The sequence below is a fragment of the Rhincodon typus genome, chromosome 24 (genome assembly GCF_021869965.1).
Source record: "Rhincodon typus isolate 14 chromosome 24, sRhiTyp1.1, whole genome shotgun sequence".
Taxonomy (NCBI): Eukaryota; Metazoa; Chordata; class Chondrichthyes; order Orectolobiformes; family Rhincodontidae; genus Rhincodon; species Rhincodon typus.
The window spans coordinates 7409465-7432213 of NC_063355.1; the positions used below are offsets into that span (position 1 = coordinate 7409465).

General features: G+C 39.8%; 1 protein-coding gene across 3 annotated transcripts in view; it reads left to right on the plus strand.

Moving 5' to 3' along the window:
* The window catches only part of septin5a (septin 5a), a 129992-nt gene that overhangs the window by 100083 nt on the left and 7160 nt on the right, over positions 1–22749 (plus strand). For all 3 annotated transcript variants that reach the window (XM_048611244.1, XM_048611246.1, XM_048611245.1), the window contains 7 exons: positions 5257–5353; positions 11084–11170; positions 13114–13237; positions 16597–16731; positions 17971–18088; positions 20280–20381; positions 21983–22079. In XM_048611244.1, the coding sequence (XP_048467201.1) occupies positions 5257–5353; positions 11084–11170; positions 13114–13237; positions 16597–16731; positions 17971–18088; positions 20280–20381; positions 21983–22079 (760 nt within the window). The remainder of the gene's footprint in view (positions 1–5256; positions 5354–11083; positions 11171–13113; positions 13238–16596; positions 16732–17970; positions 18089–20279; positions 20382–21982; positions 22080–22749) is intronic.

The following is a 22749-nucleotide window of genomic DNA, read 5'->3' on the forward strand; positions in this document are numbered from 1 at the left end:
CAAGTTGGGCTAAAGGGTCTGTTTTCATGCTGTATGACTCTAAGACTCTAAATAACTATCTATACAATTCCATGTCTGATCTAGGTTAGAAGTAGGCATTCCAACCATATTGGAAGATTTGGGCCATTGATTGAGGACAGTGCTGTTGTTTATGTTTGAATCTCATATGGGGAGATGATGGCCTATCGATGGACTGTTATTCAGAGACCCAGATAACATTCTGGGGACCTGGATTCAAATCCTGCTATGGCAGATGGTGGAATTTGAATTCAATAACTATCTGGAATTAAGAATCTAATGATGACCTTTCCCTTTAGGAAAGGAAACAGTCATCCTTACTTAGTCTGGCCTCTAGACCCACAGCAATGTGATTGACTCTTAACTGCCCGTTTGGGCAACTAGGGATGGGCAATAAATGTTGTACTCATCCTGTGAACAAGTAAAGGGAAAAAAATATCTCTGCACTGTCCTCTCTCCCTCCAGGGTCTGTTCTTCCCTATCCATGACATACAACTGAGCAATTGCAGATCCTACAGAATGCTGTTGGAATTACATTGTATAGTCTGACATGGTGGTTTCTCTTTTGTCTGTGTATGTTGCAGATGTAAGAATAATGCAATATATGAATATGAGTGAGATTCATTTACAGCAACCTTTGAAAATTTAATCATTCCTTTTATCTTTCTGTAAACAAGCAGTTTTCTGGAAATGCTTCAAGAGTTGACAGGTTGGCAGCTTGGTTATAATAACATAGGATGTTGAAGTTGCTGTTGATGTTCTGTGCACCTGTACAACCTCACCCTTCTTCACTCCACCATTTGTTGGTCTTGTCCTAAGCTCTGTAATTCCCTCCCTAAACCTTTTCACTTCTTCTTCATCTGTCTTCCTTTGAACACTCCTTAGATCTTACTACTATAGGAAGGATATTATCAAATTGGGGAGGGTTCAGAAAAGATTTACCAGAATGTTGCTAGAAATGGAGAGTTTGAGTTATGAAAATAGGCTAGGACTTTTTTCCTTGGAGCATCAGAGGTTGAAGGGTGACCTTATAGACGTTTATAAAATCATTAAGGTCATAGATAAGGTGAATAGCAAGAGTCTTCTGCTCAGGGTGGGGAGTTCAAAACTAGGGGGCATAGTTGTAAAATGAGAGGAGAAAGTTTTAAAAAAGTACATGAGGGGCAACTTTTTTTTAAGAGTAGATCTGGTGGAATGAACTGCCAGAGAAAGAGGAAGATGCAGGCACAGTTACAACACCTAAAAGACATTTGGATAAGTACGTGAATAGGAAAGGTTTGGAGGGATGTGGGCCAAGCACAGGCAGGTGGGACTAGTTTAGTTTGGATACATGGTCTCCATGGACTACTTTGACAGAAGGATCTGTTTCTATGCTCTATGGCTCTATGACTCTACCTCTCTGATCAATCAGCTGCCGCAACATGTCCTTTATGTAGCTTGTTGTCAATTTGTATATGATAATACTCCCAAGAACAACTGGAGACGTTTCGCTGCAGACGGCATTCTATAAATGCAAGTTTCTTTCATCATGTTTTGTAAAAGGGTGGAGCAGAATATGTCCAAGTAAACTGAAAGGAAACTCAAGCTGTATGCTTCCCGAATATGGGTGGACATTTGCAGGGTGAACTGGGTCAGAGATATTTGGGTACAAATCCTGCCTGGATTACTTGCAGCTTTTCACCCATCTGAAGTATGTGGCTAAATGATAAATATGAAATTCTGAACTGGTTTGCCTCACCAGAAGTAATTGTAGAGGCGCTTTCCACAGCTTATTGTTTTTGAAAGAAGTTGTTTGGATTTTAAAAGTTGGGTCTGCATGGGCAGCAGAAGGAGATTCAATAACTTTCAAAAGGGAATTGAATGCTTGTTTGAAAAGGGGAAATCCGTAGAGTATTGGGGAAAGAACAGGGGATTGTGAGTGATTGGATAATTCTTGCAAAGTCTGGCCAAGCACGATAAACCAAACAGCCTCTGAGTGCTACATGGATCCATGACACCATCTCCAGTTGCTGTGGCTATAATTTGAAAAGGGTCACCCATAAACAGGGGAGAGTTGCTTTTGTTTCCCAGTGTCCCATTGTTTGTTGGGAGAGCATGGGCAAATAATATATGGCGTATTTCAGCAAAATATGGTTTAAAAGATTCAGCCTCTCAGTACGGATCACGGAGGTGTACTTTTTTTTAACAAACCAAGGGTAAGATAATGAAAGAACTAGTGGGAAGTTTTCCATTTATGTTGCATTTTATCTTCCAAATACATCTCAGTTAAGACTCATGCAACAAGTTACTGTATTAAGTAGTAACTTTTCTTTGAATATAGATAAATATAGCTACTATTTTGCTCACAGCAAGATCCGAGAAGCAGAATGATATCAAATACAATAGGGCTTGCAGTGCAGAACAGTGTAATTCAACTTAATTGGCTAATGCCAGTGTTTGTGCTACAAGTGGGTCTTCTCAAATCTTCTAGCCGTATCCAGCACAGCCTTCAATTTTCCATCCTCCTCTCTCTACTATACAAGCATTCCCTTAATGGCAGCTTATGCTATTTGTCTGAAATACCATGAGAGGAAAAGTTCCAGCCTGCAACACTTCTACTTCTTCAGGAGGCTAAAGAAATTCAGCACGCCTGTAAAGACTCTTACAAATTTTTATAGATGCACCATAGAAAGCATCCTATCTGGATACATTACAGCATGGTTTGGCAACTGCTCTTCCCAGGACCGAAAGAAACTACAGAGAGTCATGAACGCAGCTCAGTCCATCAAGCAAACCAGTCTCCCATCCAGTGGCTCCATCTATACTTCCCACTGCATCAGGAGAACAACCAACATAAACAAACACCCCTCCCACCCTGGTTATACTCTTTTCCACACTCTCTTCTGTTGGGCAGATGATATGAAAGTTTGTATAAATGTACAAACAGATTTGAGAACAGCTTCTTCCCCGCTGTTATTAGACTTTTGAATGGACCTCTTTAATGTTGATGTTGATTTCTCTCTGCACCTTCTTGGTAGCTATCATATTGAATCCTGCACTCTGTTCTGTTGCCCTGATGCATGTGTATAGTACGATCTGCCTGTAAAGCACGTAAGACAACACTTTTCACTGTACTTCAGTATACATGACATTAATAAAACAACATGCTGCGGGTAAAGAAGTTTCTCCTAAATTCCTGACAGGATTTATTTACAGCTGTGTTATATGTCTGAACTTCCCCATAAACTGAAGCATTTTTCTTCCTTGCTTTATCAAACAGCTTCATAATTTTAAAGAGGTCTACCAGGACACCCCTTGGTCTTCGCTTTTCTTGAGAAAATAGCCCAGCATGTTCATTCGTTCATGATAGTTAGTTCTGGTATCAAGTAAACCTATTGTGGGGAATGTTTCTGGGCAGTTCACGCTCATCCTAATTGTATCCTGTCCAACATGCCTGGAACTAAGATTCTCTGACTTGTTAATCCAAATGGCGAGGATCTGTGTGCATCAAGAATTGTGTTTCCCTTATGTTAGCTTGCACACCTAGGTTTGATTGGGACCACTACAGTCTACTAAATAATTCAATTAATTATTTACTTAATGTGGTGTCAAGACAATAGGCTTTGATTCACGATAAATTGCTAGCTTGGGGCTCGGTACAACTATATTTGTTGTACAGTCCCAACTTTGCCCTGGTCCACATCAAGAGAATGCAGTTAAGGTCAAAACCCAAAGCCTTGTCAAAGATAGACTCACTCCGCATCTCATGGACTGAGCATTAGTTAGTTTAATGTTTAAATTAGGCTCTGATCTCTCTTTGATGCCAACTGTAGGCTTCAGTGCAGAACAATTTGTGGCATTATTGATGGTTCTAAACTGAAGCCCTATCTGCTGATTCAGGTGTTTCAGGCAACTATGATGGTGCTAGGTAAAAGAGAGCTAACAGAACTCCAACCACCTCTGACCACTCTTGTCTCAAGCAGCATCACCATAAAGCAGACCAGCCATTTTTCATCTCCTTGCTGCTTGTGGGTGTTAGCTGGGTGCAAGATTGATGCCCCATTGGCCTGCATAACCATAGTCATTTTCCTAATGTAACTCATGACATATGAAATGCTCTGGAACTTTCTCTATCTGTGTACAAAATGTTTTTTCCATTATCTTGGTTCATTATCACAGTAACAAGGGAACTGGTCGTAGGAAGTGAGTTTTGTGGTTATTATTTTCTGCGAATTGTGTGCACTACAATTGTTTGGCAGTTGGACGGATCTGATTGGCTTTGCGTGCCTTGTTGTTTCTCCTGGTTGTTGTGCTTTGGTAATTGTTACTGGAGTTAGAACCTCCAGTTTATGTCAAGGCTGTATTTGATCATGTCTGTTCTCAATAATTAAGCACTTTGTATGCTTGTAAGCCTGCATTTTACTTCAAACTGGCTTCCATCTGTCCTGCATCCTTTCTCATTGCCCCAGCAACTCTGCTAGTCCTGCGTCTTCCCTGCAGTCCAACAAATACTTTTTCTCTTCAGGTGCTTGTCCAATTCTCTTTGGAAAGCCACAAGTGAATCTGTCTTGATCACACTCTCAGGCACAACATTCCAGGTCCTTAACACAAGAATGTTTTTCCCTCTGTTTCTTTAGTCAATCACCTCAAGTTGGTTACTCAACATTTTTGCCAAAGGGATGACTTTCTGCCTACCTACCTCTCGACTCTTCATTTTGAACGTATCCATCAAAACTCCTCTTAACCATCTCAACTGTCAGGAGAAAAAGCTCAGCTTCTCCAATCTATCTTCATAGCTGAAAACGCTGGAATCGTTCTTTTATACATCCTTTCTAAAGTCCTTCTAGTCACCCTTTATGTCTAAGGTGATATCGGTCATGTTTTTTTGTTTAATAAATGGCTTATTCTTTGGGTTAAAAGTACACTGGCAGACTCTTGTGAGTGTGTTCAGTAATTGACCTCCATAGTGTAAAAAAACGTTGGGTGTTTCAAGCCAGGTTTCACTCTGCAATTTGATGTGTCAGTGCAGAGTGTTGTCAGCAAGAAGGTGCTCCACTTTCCACATTATTGTCCCACATTGCTGTGGCTAACAATATTAAAAATGCAGCTATTTCTTTTGTAACACTCAAACGAGGAGCATATGGTGCAAATTATAGTTAACCCCAGGTGAGTTGTGAGGCAATCTGGATCTTCCTCTTGTTCCAGTTCTGTATTAGCTCTTTGAAATTTACCAATGTCTAACGGTTTCTTTTGTTTCAGGATGTGGAAAAGGAATATGTGGGATTTGCTACACTACCCAACCAAGTCCACCGCAAATCAGTAAAGAAAGGCTTTGACTTTACGTTAATGGTAGCAGGTAAGAATGCTCCTTGCTCACATTTCTGTAAACTGGTAGATTCAAATAATGATAATAATGCAATATGGCAACATCAGTTCATGTTAAAGGTTTGACCAACATGTTAGTTTAACTCAGCCCTGGACATGAAGAATAAAGAAATAGCAAAAAGATGTCATAGCTTTTATATAGACCCCGAAGAACAAGCATGATATGAATTTAGTAGAAAATTACTGATGCTGTGGTGTGGCTTTTGAAATACTTCAAGCATGCTCCCTAGAGACTGTTCCTTTTGCCTCTATTTATGCTGGAAGATTACTGGAGTGTAATATTAGGAAAGTAATTCACATGATCTGAATGTGAGTTTAAGTTGCCTTTGAAATTTAATCTTGGGAAGTAGGCATCATTTGCAAACCAGGCATCTATTTGCCATTCTCAGATGCCTGTGAAAAGGTGATGATGATCTTTCTTCTTGAATGACTGCACTCTGTGTGGAAAAAGTATGCAAAGAGTTCTCTGTGTAGGGAGTTCCACAGTTTTAGTCCAGCGATGAATAAATGGTAATGCATATTAGGATGCTGTGGGCCTTGGAAGGGAATTTGGAGGTGATGTGTTCACATGGACCAACTGCCTTAGTCTTTTCTAGTGAGAGCAGTTTTAGGTTGCTTTGTTGAAATAACCTGTGTTAATTGCTCAGGTGCATTGTTCAGACTGCAAATTTCCATCATGGTCCATCAATGCTAAAGGAGAAGGCATTCAAAGGATCTATTAATTGATCGGTCAGTTGGTAAATGCAACAACAGGCAAGGTCTTGATTTATAGATCCACAAAAATCCAGGTTTTAGAACTTGGCTTATGCTGAATTAACTGACTTCATCCGGGATATTTGTAGGAACTATGCAACAAGTAGTATTTTCTGGCACTAAAAAGAGAAAATGCTGGGGAACTCAGCAAGTGTGGCAGCATCTGTGGACAGAGAAAAACAAGAGTTAATCTCATATAACTCGTCTTAACTATGCTGCCAGACCAGTTTCCTCAGCATTTTCTCTTTTTATTTAAGATGCTAGCAACAGCAGCATTTTGCTTCGAGCTTTTTTCAGCACCACAGTGTTAGGGAGCGGGAACAGTTCGACTTTCTGCTCTGGGTTGTCATCCCATCATGCTTGTGGCAAGTGTGTGATGACAGATATCCTCAGAACTTTTCTCAGTGTGAAGACAACTTGCAGTAATGAGGGAGTGCTGCACTGTCAGAGGGCTCGCCTTTCAGATAAGGTGTTAAACTCAGGTTGCTGCAAAAGAAGGAGGACAAAGGAGTTGAAGTCAATGTCCTGACCAACATTTATTTCCCAATCAGCAGCACTGAAACAGACAATTTGATGATTTACCATGCTGCAGTTTGTGGGATCTTGCTATTTGTACATTTTTTGATGCTTTATAGCAGTAACTTTAAAAGTACCGGACTGGTTAGTGGTTTGGGTTATCTTCAGGTCAACAAACATGCTTAATAAATGCAGGTTTGATTTTTCTTTTGTGGAGACTGTCACTGTGTATAAAACTGTGTATAAAGAAGTTCCAGTGATGAAGTGAGGGAAACACTGACGAATTCATCACCTCTCACATGTATAAACGTTGTTTGGAAGCTCCTAGCCATAGTAAAAAGTCACCCAGTGCTGCTACTTGGGCAAATTTCTACAGCAAACGTTTCATTCAGTGGTAGTTATGGGACCAGGAGTGTGCTGGTTAATCAAGTTATATGCATAACCACAGTGAATCCTGACCAAGCAAAGCTTGGAGACAACTACATCTCTCAAAAAATCAACACACCTAAATTCAATGTAAAAGCACACATTAAATAACAGAAACATTATGCAGGGGTTATACACATTGCTGTTATACTTTATTTACAACATAAATACTTGGACATTGCAGTTGAGGGTTGAACTTATAGACACCTATAAAATCATGAGGGGCTTGCATAGGATGAATAGTCAAACTCTTTTTCCCAGACTAGGGGAGTCCAAAACTAGAGGGCATTGGTTTAAGGTGATAGGGGAAAGATTTAAAAAGGATCTAAGGGGTGACTTTTTCACACAGAGGGTGGTGCGTGTATGGAATGAGCTGCCAGAGGAAGTGATGGGGGCTGGTACAATTACAACATTTAAAAGGCATCTGGATGAGTATGTGAATAGGAATGTCTAGAGGGATCTGGGCCAAATGCTGGCAAATGGAAGCAGCTTCATTTAGGATATCTAGTCGGCATGGATGAGTTGGACAGAAGAGTCTGCTTCCATCCTGTACATCTCAATGACTCTATTTGAGATATATAATTTCTGCCAGTTTATCAAGAATGTCGGTTGATAAGCTGCTGGTTAAAACAAATTAGAAAAGAAAGGATGCCATCAGATCATTTTCCAACATGATTGGGTGTATTCAGGAAGAAGATTGGTGTGAGGTTTGGAAAAGGAACATAGCTGATATTGCGAACCATCTCAGAAAGATAAGAATACATGAACCCTTCAAGATTAAGAGTTTTTGAAAGTATGGCTATTCTATGTCACCACTTCTTTCAAATTTGGTGTATTTTGAAACAGAAAGTGCTGAAAATGAACCTATAGCTTGTTAATATCAGGTGGTAAAAGACAATTGAATCACTTTATGGGCTTCTCTCAGTCAACTGCTTTATGTTCATTAGATCAGTAGAATATTTCAAGAAGCAGCATGAGTACTCATTCCCTGCCTAATCCATGACATTCTGCCATCAGACTTCCCATATAATTTCAGGACCAGAACGCTTTGAGCCAGAATGCTCATGAGACTCAATTATGTTCACGTACCACATTTTTTGGTAACCCTAAAAATAAGGATAGTGGTGTGAAATTTAAACTTGGGTGTGTTATGAACCAGATCAAAACCCCTCGAAATATATTAAGAAGCCTAGATCCTAATCTTTTCTTATTTTAACGGCAAGTGCCAGGCATTGTGTTCCAGGTGCAATTCGATTGATCAAACCACCAGATTTGAAGCAAAACACACTTTATTCATACACTATAATTAAATAACAACAAAAGAAAGAAGAAATTGAAATAATTAGCTCAGTTGAAAAACTTATCAGAATACTACATTATTTAACCACTAAACAGTAACTGTTCCAATGTAGTAACAGCCCATAACCAGACCCTTAGCAAAGGCAAATTCAGTAAAACAGATTGTCTCACATGCAGTTCTAGCAGCAGGAAGAGAAACCCCAGCTTTTTGCTATGACAGAGAGAGGGAAAACATCTTCCACAACCAGCTTCAAGACCTCAGCAGCTGCTACTGACAAACTAAAACTAAACATCCTGGGTCTGTGGGAGCTTGCCCCACCCATTCGGGCTGCTCCTATCCTTCCAACTTTAAAATAAAGCCTCACAAGCTATTTACTTTATGGGCTTTCATGAGACAGCTGAACACCTCTGTGTTAAAACCTCTGTTCAAAAGAAACCAGGACAAAATGCATCTCTCAAAGCCATAGTATCATCACAGGTGGAAAGACCAAGCAGGTGGTATTCCAAATGTTGCTGGTTTTATGCATTGCCAGAATTTAAGTTCCATTGACTTCATTCTCGCATTTTTATTGAGTAGTGCTGTTGGTGGTTGTTGAATTCATTGAGTTCCTGTCTTTTAAAATTTCTATATATTTCAACATGGAGAGAGTTTTTTTTAAAAATAATGTCCTTTATAGAAAGTCTGGAGGTTCACACAGTAAGGTAAAATCCATAAATCTTATATGGACTGTAACCTATTGCTGTTCATTTCAGGTTGTTTAATTTGACTTGCTAAATCATTCAATTTTGTACAAAAAGAAAGCCTCTGGAATTGTTTCATTATAGCCACTTATTTAAAATTACTGGCTGATTTGCATTTTTTTTATAATCCAAATTACATCGATTTCAAACAACTAATCTGAAATGAAATTTGTAAATGATAATGAAGCAGGCCCTTCTTTCCATCTTGTGAGTGCTGGCTGTCTGAAAGAACAACTCAACAACTGTAATCCCATTCCCCTGCTTTTCAGTTCACCCCAATATTGTTTTTCACATATGTACCCAGTTCCCTTTTGCAAGTTATTATTGAATCTGCTTCCATTATGATTTAATGTAAATTGCTGTGGATCATGCCAATTCACTGTATAGTTTCTTGTCCCCATCTCATTTCTATTTACTGTGTGTAAATTACCTTAAATCTGTGTTCTCTAGTTTTGGACCTTTGTACAACTGGAATTTTTTTTTCTTTATTTGTTATATCAAAACCCTTCATAATTTTGAACATTTGTTTGACCTTTTCTGCTCTAAATATAACGAAATAAAATGAGATTTAGTCAGCCTGAAGGGATCTCACCTAGTGTTTGTTGAACTGGTGGGAGACTCTCTTGAATCCTATGGGAGAGGCTCAAAGATGTTAAGTGCCTTTGGAAGTTGCTATAGGAAAGATTTGTTAAACTTGAAAGGGTGCAAAAGAGATTTAAAAGGATGTTGCCAGGGTCGGAGAGTTTAATTTTAGACAGAGGTTGGATAGGCTGGAGCTATTTTCTCTGGAACTTCGGAGATTGAGGGATGACTTTATAGAGGTTTATAAAATCATGAGGGGCATGGATAGGTTGAATAGCCAAGGTTATTTTTTTCCCATGGTATGGAGTCTAAAACTAAGGGGCATGGGTTTAAGGTGAGAGGGGAAAGATATAAAAGGGATCTAAGGGGAAATTTTTCATGCAGAGGGTGGTGCGTGTATGGAATGAGCTGCCGGAGGCAGTGGTGGAGGCTGGTACAATTACATTTAAAAGGCATCTTGATGGGTACATGAATGGCAAGGGTTTAAAGGGATATGGGCCAAATGCTGGCAAATGGGACTAGATGATTCGAGGATACCTGTTTGGCATGGTTGAATTGGACTAAATGATCTATTTCCATGCTGTACAACTCTATGACTGTATGAGCATTGGGCATTCCCTGGGACTGTGGACCCTGCCAGCAGAAGTCCTGCCCACTGGGCGTTGCTGTCTAGAAGGCAGCAACTATTCATTGTCACCAGTGCCACTGAGAGTGCTGGCAGCTACTGAATGAAGCAGAGGTCCACATTGCCAATGGATCCCCAAACCAAAGTCTGGGATAGGGATCGGGTACAAGGAATGGTATGGCAGTTTGGGACTTGGCTTTCAGTGACCACTCCTCCAGTAGCAGTTCCCTCAATCCTGATCCTGCCTCTCCCACCCCCTCCGCTACCCCGCTGTCACCACTGTTGTGTTCCACACCCTGCAACCCCATCCTGCCCTCATTCAACTGCGGCCTGGTTTCCACTGTGATCCTGGGTCTCTGGTCAGTACAATGCTGGCAGTAGGAGTGAAGTGAACCACTGGGGACCTCAATCACCAGGAATCGCTGACAGTAATCAGTTCGGACACTTAATTCCTGTTGGGGCTCCCCCGCAGGTTCTCTGAAACCTGGATGCAATTCCCATTAGCCCAAATGAATTGGCTTCTCTTCATTCTTCTTAAAAAACAAATCATGAAATACTTGACTGCATTCGTTTTGTTCACCATGTTACAAAACAAAATGTTTTAGGTAGGTAAGCTATAGTATTGCAATAGTAAATCTGAGTGGAACATAGACAAATTGGTGTGAGTGGAATTAGCCATTTTTCTGATTATGAGGTATATTCGAAGGAACTGGTTGCTGCTTGATGCATATTTTAAATTCATGACTACTCTCTCCGCAGGAGAGTCTGGGCTGGGAAAGTCCACTTTGGTCAAGAGCCTCTTCCTTACCGATCTTTACAAAGACAGAAAACTTCTCAATGCCGAAGGTAAAATCTAAGATGTTTTAATATGATGCTATAATCAACATTGTAGTGACAAGGAGGGAGGTAAAAGTGTTGACATTTTGGACTAATAATGAAAGGCTTCAATTTTCCATTTGGAAACCTCATCTTTATCCTCAAAGGAGGATGTGAAGTTGCGGAAACTTCCATCTTGCACGCCTGTATTGCCATTATTAATGCCATCCTTAATGGGGTATGACTCGGTTATAGGAGCAATAGCTGCCCATTTGATGAATAACTGCTTTGCTTTCACTAATCTTTTACACTACATCCTCTCATAGAGTTTTAATCCAGTTTCTTGCTTTTGGAGACTTCACTAGAAACCTGGCCTGGAGCTCTAAGGTGGTCCCTACTTTTGTTAGGTGAGAGGCCAATGCACCATGTTTTATCCAAAGCAATGGCCATCACTATTAAATAGTCACTACGAAATCAACAAGGAAATTTGGAAGAAATATCATTGTCCAATGAGTAGTGAAACTGTGAAACTTGCTACCACAGGATGTATTTGAGCTGAATATCATCACTGTTTATCCAGCTTCTGTTTAAGTGGTATGTGAGGAAGAAGGTAAAAGCAGCTTATGCTGATTGGATCATAAAATGTTCAGAGCCCAGAATAAAACTATTCAGCCTTTCATGTCAGTGCCGGCTCTCTGTAAGGGCTTCTCAGCTAATCCTCTTTTTCAGTCCTTTCTCTAATTTCTTTCTGGGAAAGCAATACCCATTCTCATTGCACATGAGTGAGTCTGCCTCCCCTACACTTTAGGGCAGTGCCCTAATTCTAACCTAATTCTGATTCTAACCTAATTCTAACCTAATTCTGATTCTAACCACTCTCTGTGTAAAAGCAATTTTCCTCATTGCTCATATTGCCATTAAGTCATTGATCACTGATGCTTGATTTTTCTACCAGTGGGAACACACTCCTCCTATCTGGTTTACCCAGAAACCTTGTGACTCTGAACACCTGTATCATGACTCCCTTTAACCTTCACTTCTTGAGGAGGATATCATCAATTACCCCCAACTGAAATGTCTCATCCCGTTGTCATATTCCCAAGTAAGATGAAGAAGGCTGGAAAGAGGGTTGTGTTGAGAATAAGCACCAGCATGGAATGGTTGGGCTGAATGGCCTGTTTCTATGGAAACAACACCACCTATACAACAATGCAAAATACTGTGGATGCTGGAACTCTGGAATAAACGTTCAGCAGAGCAGACAAGATCTGTAATAAATGAAACGTTTAAAAATTTTATGAAAGCAACATTTCATCGTAAGTGAATGATGCTGAGGATGAATGGCATTTAAACAAGTACCTACAATTCTTCTTCCATATTGATGAACCACAGAGATCTTGGCTGGATTTTTAATTATTTTATACCTCTTCTGGATTCATTCTTTGTTTCTTTCCTTTTTTTTCATTATTGGTTCAGTTTGCTTCGCAACATCATCATTTTTATCACTTAATCATGCCTCCATTCTATCAGATACTTTCGCATCTTTTCCTCTTTCCCCCATTTTTCCTCACTAAATACTTCCTTAATAACAGCACACCTCTATCATCTTCCAGTTCTGATAACATGTCATTGACCAGAATTAAATCTAATCTGTTTCCTCGCATTAGAATGCAGAGTATCACACACACTCACTTTTGTTAGCAGTGTTTTTGTAATGTCTATCCAGCATTTTTTGAGATATTTACATGCATCTAAGTGTTGACAACAATCCATGACCTAAAACTGGATGCCAACCCTAGCTAAAAACAGCTTTTACTTCATGGATTAAAGATCTATCATGAGATCAGTTAATCCATCATCTCTGGTTAATTGAGATCAGGAAACACAGATATCATACTTAAGAGTGCAGAGTGTTATATACTGATTGGGTTTGCAGGAGATTTTGACTCATGCTTTCTCTAACCTTCTTACAGAGAGGATCAGCCAAACAGTGGAGATTATAAAACACACTGTGGACATTGAAGAGAAAGGTGTCAAACTAAAATTGACGATAGTTGACACGCCTGGGTTTGGGGATGCAGTGAACAACATACAAAGGTGTGTATAACTGCAACATCATTGAGCATTAGATTATCATGGGGACATATGCAGCTAATTCCATCACTGCTGATTTGGTTTACAATGGAGGTGTGAGCATTCTTCAATAAATAAGACCACAACACGATGTTAGGTGCAGATGAGAGCAGCAAATTGTAAAGGGCCATCAATGTTAGTTGTATTTAACTGTCTTGATGATGGGCATTAACTAGAGGTTCAGTTGTGCCCCTAGAAAAATAAAACAGACTGAACCATGATTGTTGGATAAGGAGGTAGATATTTGTGATATGTACCACAGAAATTAACTACATATAAAACATGTTTAAAGCTTTCTTCCAGTACCATCCTTCACGTCCTGGCTTTCTCGATTATACAATAGATAGATTAACTGAGCGTATAATCTGTGTGAAATAACTCCATAGAGGCCAGTATCCCATCACCAAGTTACCTTTCTTTGCATGTGGAGAGTCCTTGACACTGACCCAGCTTCCTCAGAGCCAACTCTCCGAGTGAACAGACCTCTGACATTCCTGTTCTTTTTTTTAATATTTGATCTTTTTTCTTATCAACGTGTTCAGAGAAATGTTATCACACACTCTGGAGCAGGTGTGACTTGAATTCAGGGCTGCTGGTCCCGCAGCAGGGACACTACCACTGCATTACAAGAGGAAACGCTGACACTCCTGTTCTTATCTGTCACCCAGGGCTCCCTGATTGGACCAGATTAACAGCCTCAAGCAGGGAACTCATTCTACAAGGTCCGCTTGGCTGATGTCGTTACAATCACTACTCCGTGGTGATTGGAATTCAGTGTAGGAAGATATGACATTGTCCACTTGGAACTTTGTTCAAATAGTTTTTTAAAGAGCAATTAAAAAGCACTGTTGATGAATAGATTTTGGGATCTAAGTACTACTAGACTGGTACAAAAAAAAACAAAAGGTTATTAGAATGTTGGCCTTTGTTCCAAGACGGATGAAAATGTAGGGGTTGAAGTTATAATACAACTGTGCACTGCTGTAATTAGATTCCATTTATTGCCTTCAGCTTTGAACACTGCAACCTCAAGTCTTTCTGTTTATACTATGGACTAAGTTATCATTAAAGACCAAGAGCTGAATAAATTGACTATATTTGTAGGACCTTGAATATCAAAAGATTAAGAGATGGCCTAATTGAAGAAATTTGAATTGAGGTAGGAAAGGAGAAAGCATTTCCTCTTGTGAGTGAGCTCAGCACAAAGGGGCATAGCCTAAAGATTAGACATGCATGTTCAGGGGCTGATATGAAGAAACATTTATTCTCGAAAAAGGTAGTGGAAATCTGGAACTCTCTTTCACAAAATGTTGCTGATTTGATGCCTGTTGTCATTTTCAAAACTAAAACTGATCATTTTTTTGTTCAATAAGAATCTTTAATATGATAGAACCAAAATGTTTAGATGAATTTCAATTTCAGAGCAAGCATGGCTTAAGTGAATGGTTTGAGTGACTTTATAGCCTACTGCAATTCCTTTATGTGGAAATGGGTATTTTGTTAATTAACAGTCTTAATAATTGAGAATAACTGCAACGTTATTGGAGCATGGTGAATGTGGCAATAAACATTTGGCAGTGCATAAACCAGGCTTCGATATTAATATCATGATTTAAACAAGAAGTGTCTGCTGATATATATCAGCATACTGTCTTTGAAATGTTGACGTAGAATATGAATGGTGAAACTCGGTGCACAGCTTGTTCTGTTTATGAAAATCTTGCCCCAGACAAAAATTTGTACCTCAATGTCTGTGCTATAAATAGTATTGAACATCCGCTTACATAAAAAGGAATAGGAGTAGCTGTTCAAGATGTGTGTTCAGGGACAGCTGAACTAAATCACTTGTCGAACGAGATGTCATGAGTTAATGCTCTTTATTCTCTGGCAACTCCACTGAATTTGTGGCTGCTCTTGGTTCATCGTTTTCAAACATTTTCGACTTATACAATGTGATGCTAATGCACATTCCAAAAAGAATCTTGTCAGTACTGTGCAACTAAAATAAGCACTTGTGAACAAAAATTAAAAGCTGTAAATGCCCCAGCGACAACAAGCAAATGACTGTACAAAATTGTCATCTATTTAGAGGGACACAAAGAATAAACCCCAAAACATTAGAAAAAGTAGACTTAACGATTCCTGTGTTGACTTTACACTGTACAGTTAGTGTCAATTGTTCGCAGTGGGACTGAGCTCCCTTTTCTGGGACTATCAGATGATATACACAGTGCACAAATCTACATTTTGCTGCCTTCTATCGATAGAGTAACCTGCCCTGCCATCCTTGCTATTGTACTAGTTTGAGATAAAGCATGGATATATAGAGCAGGTTAATTCCACCAGCACACAGTTGTGGTCTCACTGCCTGGTGATGACTTCTCCTATAATAGTGGTCATGCAGCTGTGGCTAACTTTAACTTCAAAGTTTTTAAAAGTGCTGAGCAAGAAACTTTAAAATACCCTTGCTGTCCCTTAACTGCACTGTGAGGCTGCAGCTCCCTCAGTGCTGGAGGGCTTCCTGGTATCCCTTCAGCTTTAAGAGCACACTAGCTGTCCTTATAGGTTGGCAAGTGCATTCTCTGGATACTGATTGAGAAATTCTATAAAAAGTCAATGTCAGACTGCCCCTGACAAGATATGGGGTCGGAACCTTTGCTTGATGCCAATGTCTGGGCTGTAGATAGAAAATCCTGACCGTCCTGTGGTTGCTGTAACCTCAGTGGAAACAATGTGTAAGAGGTCTGAGGAAGGGTCACTCGACCTGAAACATTAACTCTGATTTCTCTCCACAGATGCTGCCAGATCTGCTGAGCTTTTCCAGAAATTCTGTTGTTGTCTGAGAGTATCTGGGTTGGTTCTGTAGACTGAAGAACTCAAGAGTCAGAGATGTAAACAGACAGGAAATGTCGGGTAATGTGCGAGGCAGAAACCTAAGTACAATAGCCCTGCTGAAGGGGGTTTTACTACCATACAGTTAACGGGGACCCTGATACAATAATTTTTCATATGCTATGGATACAGCAGGAACAAACAGTCCAGATCTATTCTATACTCGCAAAGGTTCCAGGTTGCTTTGAATGTAATACTATATGTGAAAGCATGACACTGCTGAAACAAGTCAGTGTTATGACAAATTTGGAAGCTATTGGCTCCATGAATCGAATGCCCTTGTCTTGTTCCTGTGCTCTCATATCATATTAATGTCCATTTAATCAAAACCTGAGCACATCACAGTTGTCTTGCTACTTTGCTAGCTAAAGCAATAAAGAACACCCATCAGGAGATCTCTTTGATTCCAGCCTCTTCCTATTCTGTTGCAGCTGGAAACCTATAGCTGACTACATTGACCAGCAGTTTGAACAGTATTTCAGAGACGAGAGTGGCCTGAACAGGAAGAACATTCAGGACAACCGAGTGCACTGTTGCCTGTATTTTATCTCTCCTTATGGACACGGGTAAGAAGAAGAGTGGAGCTGAAGGTCGTTGACTTGTTCTTTTGTCAGTTCCTTCTGTTACTGAAAATGCTGCTGTTGTGAGGTCTAAGAAGGAAGTATCAATGCAGCAGGAGGAAAATGTAGACCTGATTAGGAACATTCTACTATAGGAGATGAATAGACATGATGTCAACTTCGGAGTTTAGAGGACATTAGTGAACCAGATGGGTTTTTCTGACAATCGACAATGGATTCATAGTCATCATTAGACTCTTAATTCCTGCCTTGGTTGATCTGGGTGTTTGCAGGACCTTGTGGAACTCTGCGCACAGTTTGACCTTTGGGAGTTGAAGGGTTTTGGGAGAAACTTATGTATATATTGGTGAGTGACAGAAACGTAATTTCTGTGATTTTTTACCAACCTGACTTTTCTGTATCTGAGTGAATGGGCCCCCTCAAACCTTAATAGGATTCTGTTTGTAGAGTAGTGTTGAGTTTTGCTTCTCCATCAGTCAGACACATTTTAGATGATTTAAATGGCATTGGGGATGTGGTTCTGTGATTAATTTGTTCTGCCTGTGGAGAATGTTCTATACCGTCAATATTGGACAGCAATGTGCTCATCTTACAGGTGTAAACTGGAAACATAACAGCCCAGATTATTAGGAGCTGCCAGGCATGTGTTTATTCCACACCGGAAGTGCCCAGTGATCATATTAATAAAGATTCTTCTGTAAATATCTCAGGTCTACACTTGAAACAGGCATCTCATCCTGTGCAGTTGGCGGTAGGGGGCTGTTCGTTGCTTGTTTGAGATTCTTTTATTCGTGTAAGCATTGGGAAGACAGACAGAATGGGCAGCAAGAGGCTGAAAAAGGCAATTTAGGTTTAAATATTTTACTTCCCTTTCTGGGAGCCAAGAGGAACAGCGGTGCTCCTGATAGCTCTGAGTTAAATCCATTGCTGACAACTGTTTACCTGCTCTAAGGTGTGATCTGACTCTCCTGAGGCACACTTTATATTTTGATGTGGGGACTGGTGAATTGTCTCTAGGAGGATCTGTTTGTCTTTGTTGAAATGGGGGGTTGTCTGTTCTTACGTGTTTGGTGAGGCAGGGTGCGGGGGTGTGTGATTTATCTCGGAGGTGATCTGTTTGTGTTGGGGTAGGCACAATTTATCTCTGTGAAGATCTGTTTGTTTTTTTCAGCAGGAATGGTTTGTCTGTTGGAGGAATAATTTATTCCATCTGTTTGTTTTAAGGTTGCGGCCGCTGGACACAGAGTTCATGAAGGCATTACACCAGAAAGTGAACATTGTGCCGGTGATTGCTAAAGCTGACTCACTCACACCCATTGAAGTGAAGAAACTCAAAGAGAGAGTGAGAATCATCTTTGTAAAATGATAATTCTGAGCTAAGAACGAGAGTGTTGATCTCAGATCCTCCAGATAGAAAGTGCTGCATTAGTGTCACTGGCTCCATTTTGGTATGCTGGGATTTTTAAATAATCATTCACAGGATGAGGGCGTGACTGGCTAGGCCAACATTTATTACCCATTCCTAATTGCCCAGAGGGCAGTTAAGAGTCAACCACTTTACTGTGGGTCTGGAGTCACATGTAGGCCAGATCAGGTAATGATGGCAGTTTCCTTCCCTAAAGGACATTAGTGAACCAGATGAGTTTTTCTGACAATCGACAATGTATTCATGGTTATCATTAGACTCTTAATTCCTGATTTTTAAAAAAAAATCAAATTCTACCATGTGCAGTGTTGGGATTCGATCCCAAATCCCCAGAACATTATCTGCGTCTCTGGATTAACAGTCCAGCAATAATACCATTAAGCCATCAAAATATGCCAGGCATTTTCAGACAAACATTTATCCGTGAACCCAAATAATGTCATTAAGGGTCAATGTTTTAAGTTTCAATGCCAAGTTCAAAATTTCAACTGATCAGGCTCAAGCAGCACTCACTCACTCAGGAGGTAGGAAACAGGTTGGTCTTATTGGTCTTTACTGAATCTGCTCCACATGGACTCAATAACGCATCACCTACAATGTTGTCCTCTTTGTGACAGTCACCCATGGAAAGCTCTAATGTTCCATTATCAAACTCTCTTCTTTTTCGTCTACACCCTGCCTCATGATATTATTGAAAGGGCAATATCTAAATGTAGGCCTCTGAGCCTATAACCACCTTGAAAATCAATGTTCTGAACTCCATGACTGTCACTGTACAATTTGACAGCCTGTTCAGTACACCAGTTGTGGACAATGCAGAACATTTTTCATCTGATTGATGAGATCAGGGCCATCTTTTCTTTCAATTCATTCTCAAGATATGGGCGTCGCTGATAAGGTCAGCATTGTTCACCCATCCCTAGTTGCCCTGTGGTTTTATACAACTGAGTGGGCTGTGACATTACTTCAGAAAGCAGTTAATAGTTCATCTTTTTAGTGTGTTTCAAGATTCTATCTTGGACCTGACCTCTCTATAGGTTATTGGTGAACCAGCAGGGTTTTTACATTCTGACAGTTTCACTTTTACTGATACCAAGTTTTTGTTTCAGACTTATTTTTAAAGTGAATTAATAGTGGAACTCAAAAATCATATTCTGGGATTATTAGTCCTCTCAACAGTGGCCCAGTAATGAAACCACTGTGCTACCATATATTTATGAGCTTAGCTGAAAAGTTTTATGGCCCAGCCTTCCATTCCATGCTCCCCTTTGGCTGTTTGCTGAGGCTGAATCCAGTCGAGCACAGGTTTTGACTGTTTCTACTTCCGTGTCTATCTGCTGGCACTTGTCTGTGCATTCCGTTCAATGTCATCTCCAAACTCAACATTCTGTATTGTTCTCCTGCCCTACTTCTCCAGTTCCAATTAATCTCATTAAGTTTGAGATGCAATTTGCTGATTTAGGTGTGAATCAGTTAACAAATTAAGACACTTTTTGAGAAGGTGTTAATCAGACATTGTGAAATGTTTAGCCTCTCAGTTTTATTCATCCTGCTAAATTCCAACTCTTACAAAACTCCTGCTGCCATTGTATCTTGTATCAACTGTTTATTGTACCAACCCCAGGGATTGCCACTGCCCCACAGCCATTGTTTTGAAGTCCTCGTTCTTCTGCAGAAATCACTTCATGAACTCCCATTACTCATCTATTCCTCCACCATCTCTGTAACATGTTCAATCTCCATGTCACAGTTTATATTTGATGTCTTTCTGACTCTAGTCTACAATATTTTATTTCTCCTCCTGTGCCACATTGTATCACAGGATATTCAGTTATCATGCTTCCAGATACTAGAACTCTCTTCGTTCATTCTTTGTCTTCCAGCAACTCTTCCTAAAAATCTCTCAAAGCCAATCCCATGTTTGCACCATCACTTGATTTTCTACCTTTGTTCTCACTCTTACTTAGTCTCTGTTTCCTCCTGAAATTCATTGGCATGCTTTCCTATGTAAAACAGATTTATTATTATTTTCATCATGAATATTTTAGTACATCCGTCAGTTTCTTAGGAAAATAACCATGTCATGTTCATTCCTATGCCAATGCAGATTAGAGATGAAATTGAACAATATGGAATTAAAATATATCAATTTCCAGAGTGTGACTCAGACGAAGATGACGAGTTTAAACAACAAGACAAGGAACTCAAGGTAAGATGGCATTCTAGGGAAATGGATGCAAGACAAGGATTTTACACTGGCAGGAAGGAATGGAAAGAGGAGATCAAAGTTGTAGGAATGAATTATAATTGGATTTCAGGGGAAATGGATCCCAGGAAAGACAAAGTTGAGATAAAAATAAGTATAGCTAAGCTATTTTCAACATCAGCATCAACTCTGACCACTTTCTTGATGGAGTGCATCCTGTTTTTAATTGTAGTGGCATTGGGATCCTCCCACTTCAAACCTCAGATTGAATCGAATAGGACTTCATTTCGGCCTTTGGTCGTTTGACCAGTAACCGGAATAAATGTAACAGAATAGAACCTCATTCCAAAATGTATCTTGAAATCAATAAGGATCATAACAAGATAGACAAGGAAAATCATTTAGTCAATTTTCACTCATTTGTTCAGAAACTCTGTACTTTGTGTTTGTTCATGTCATTAGGAAAGGTAATGGCCAATGATCAAAGCCTCTAACTATTCTCACAGAGGAACATGACAGGCCATTCAGACTAGGTTCATTATCTTCCTTTCTTTACTCTCTGTTCTTGTTATCTTTACTAATTAATCCTCATTAATTTTGAGATGCAATTTGCTGATTTAGGTGTGAATCAGTTAACAAATTAAGACACCTTTTGAGAAGATGTTAGTCAGACATTGTGAAACGTTTAGCCTTTCAGTTTTATTCATCCTGCTAAATGCCATTTCTGCCTTTGTTTAATGACGGGAATCAGGTATCAGCTGAGGTTCTGTTGGGATCTCTCTTTCCTCTGATTCTGAAGTTTGTAGGTTCAAGTTCTACTCCAGCACCGGAACATAAAAATCAAATATGAGACACGACTTTGGTGCTGAGATCGTGCTGCTTTATCAGAGCTGACAGCTTTTGAATGACGCAATAAACTGAGGCCCATTTGCTTTCTCAGGTCAATGTTGAATTGAATTGAATTAGCTTTATTGTCGCATGTACTCAAATGAGTGCAGTGGAAAGTTGACAAGTCACCAATTACGGCACCATCTTAAATACAAGGTAACAAGGTAAAGATTCTTCAGCACAACTTCTTAGGGAGAAAAAATTAGAAAAATAAAGAAATAAAAAGTCCAGTATTGCAGATCATTGGAATAAATTAGAAAATAGAGAAATAAAAAGTTCAGAACAACAGTCCTTCAAAGCCACCTAGCCTCCAGTCCACACCAGGCCTTGACTCCAGACTGCCAAGCTTCACATCGAGGCTGGGAGACTGCACTGGAATAATCTTGGAAGTCCATGCCAGGCTGGGAGACCACCATACCAGGTCTGTGCCAAGGCTGAGAGTCGGAGTCTGAGTCCACATTTGAGTACAATGTAAAAACCTCACTGCACCATTTTGAAGAAGAGTAAGAATGTTCACCCTGGTGACCTGACAATATGTTTGTCACAATACTGTTTGTGGGACATTGTTGTTCATAAAGTGGCTGTCATATTTCCATTATAACTAAAGTGACTACACTTCAAAAATACTTCATTGGCCATAAACCATTTGGGTCATCTAGTATCTCTGAAAGGTGTTATATCAATGCAGGTCTTTCAATTCTTCCCTTTCTTTTTAGGAGAGCATTCCTTTTGCAGTCATTGGCAGCAACACAGTGGTGGAGGCACGGGGTCAGAGAGTCCGTGGGCGACTGTATCCCTGGGGGATTGTAGAAGGTGAGCCTAATTTAGGAGGATAAAGTGATACCTGATTCCAAGCGAATTTATTCAGAAAGAAGCATAGGGTATGAGACAATTTTTATTTTATTTAAACCCTATGAGAAAATGAGTACTTCAGCAAAAATGACACTTGAACAGTCATGTAAATGTATAAATTTGAAAATGCTAAAACTGAGTGAAAACACAGATACCAGCATGGCATGGCTCTGAATGTATCAATAGATGATATCAAGCCAACATAGAGAAATGTGAAAATCCCAAGTTCAATAGTACATCTCTGCCCAGTTAGCTGATCTTATGTGAGACAACTGTTGGATGGAACAATTGCCTTCAGTGTAAATGTGCTCAGGCAAGGATTTTCTTTAATGCTTTCCAGTGATCCTTGCTGTAAATAACTGTTTCTGGATATTGGCTGAAGATAAGCTCAAGTTCAGTAGTGTTGACCCCAGGACTAAATGGCTCATTGATAATCGATATATAGACTTGTACAATGGATTCAACCACTTTTGTTGAAGAGTTGCTTGTGCAATCCTCCCTCAAAAAGATTAATCAGGAACAGGTGGTGAGAAGTTGGAAAAAATTCACATCCTTACAAATTCCTTTCAATTATGCAATCCTAATAATGCCATTACTTACAGAGCCATGGAGTCATACAGCATGGAAACAG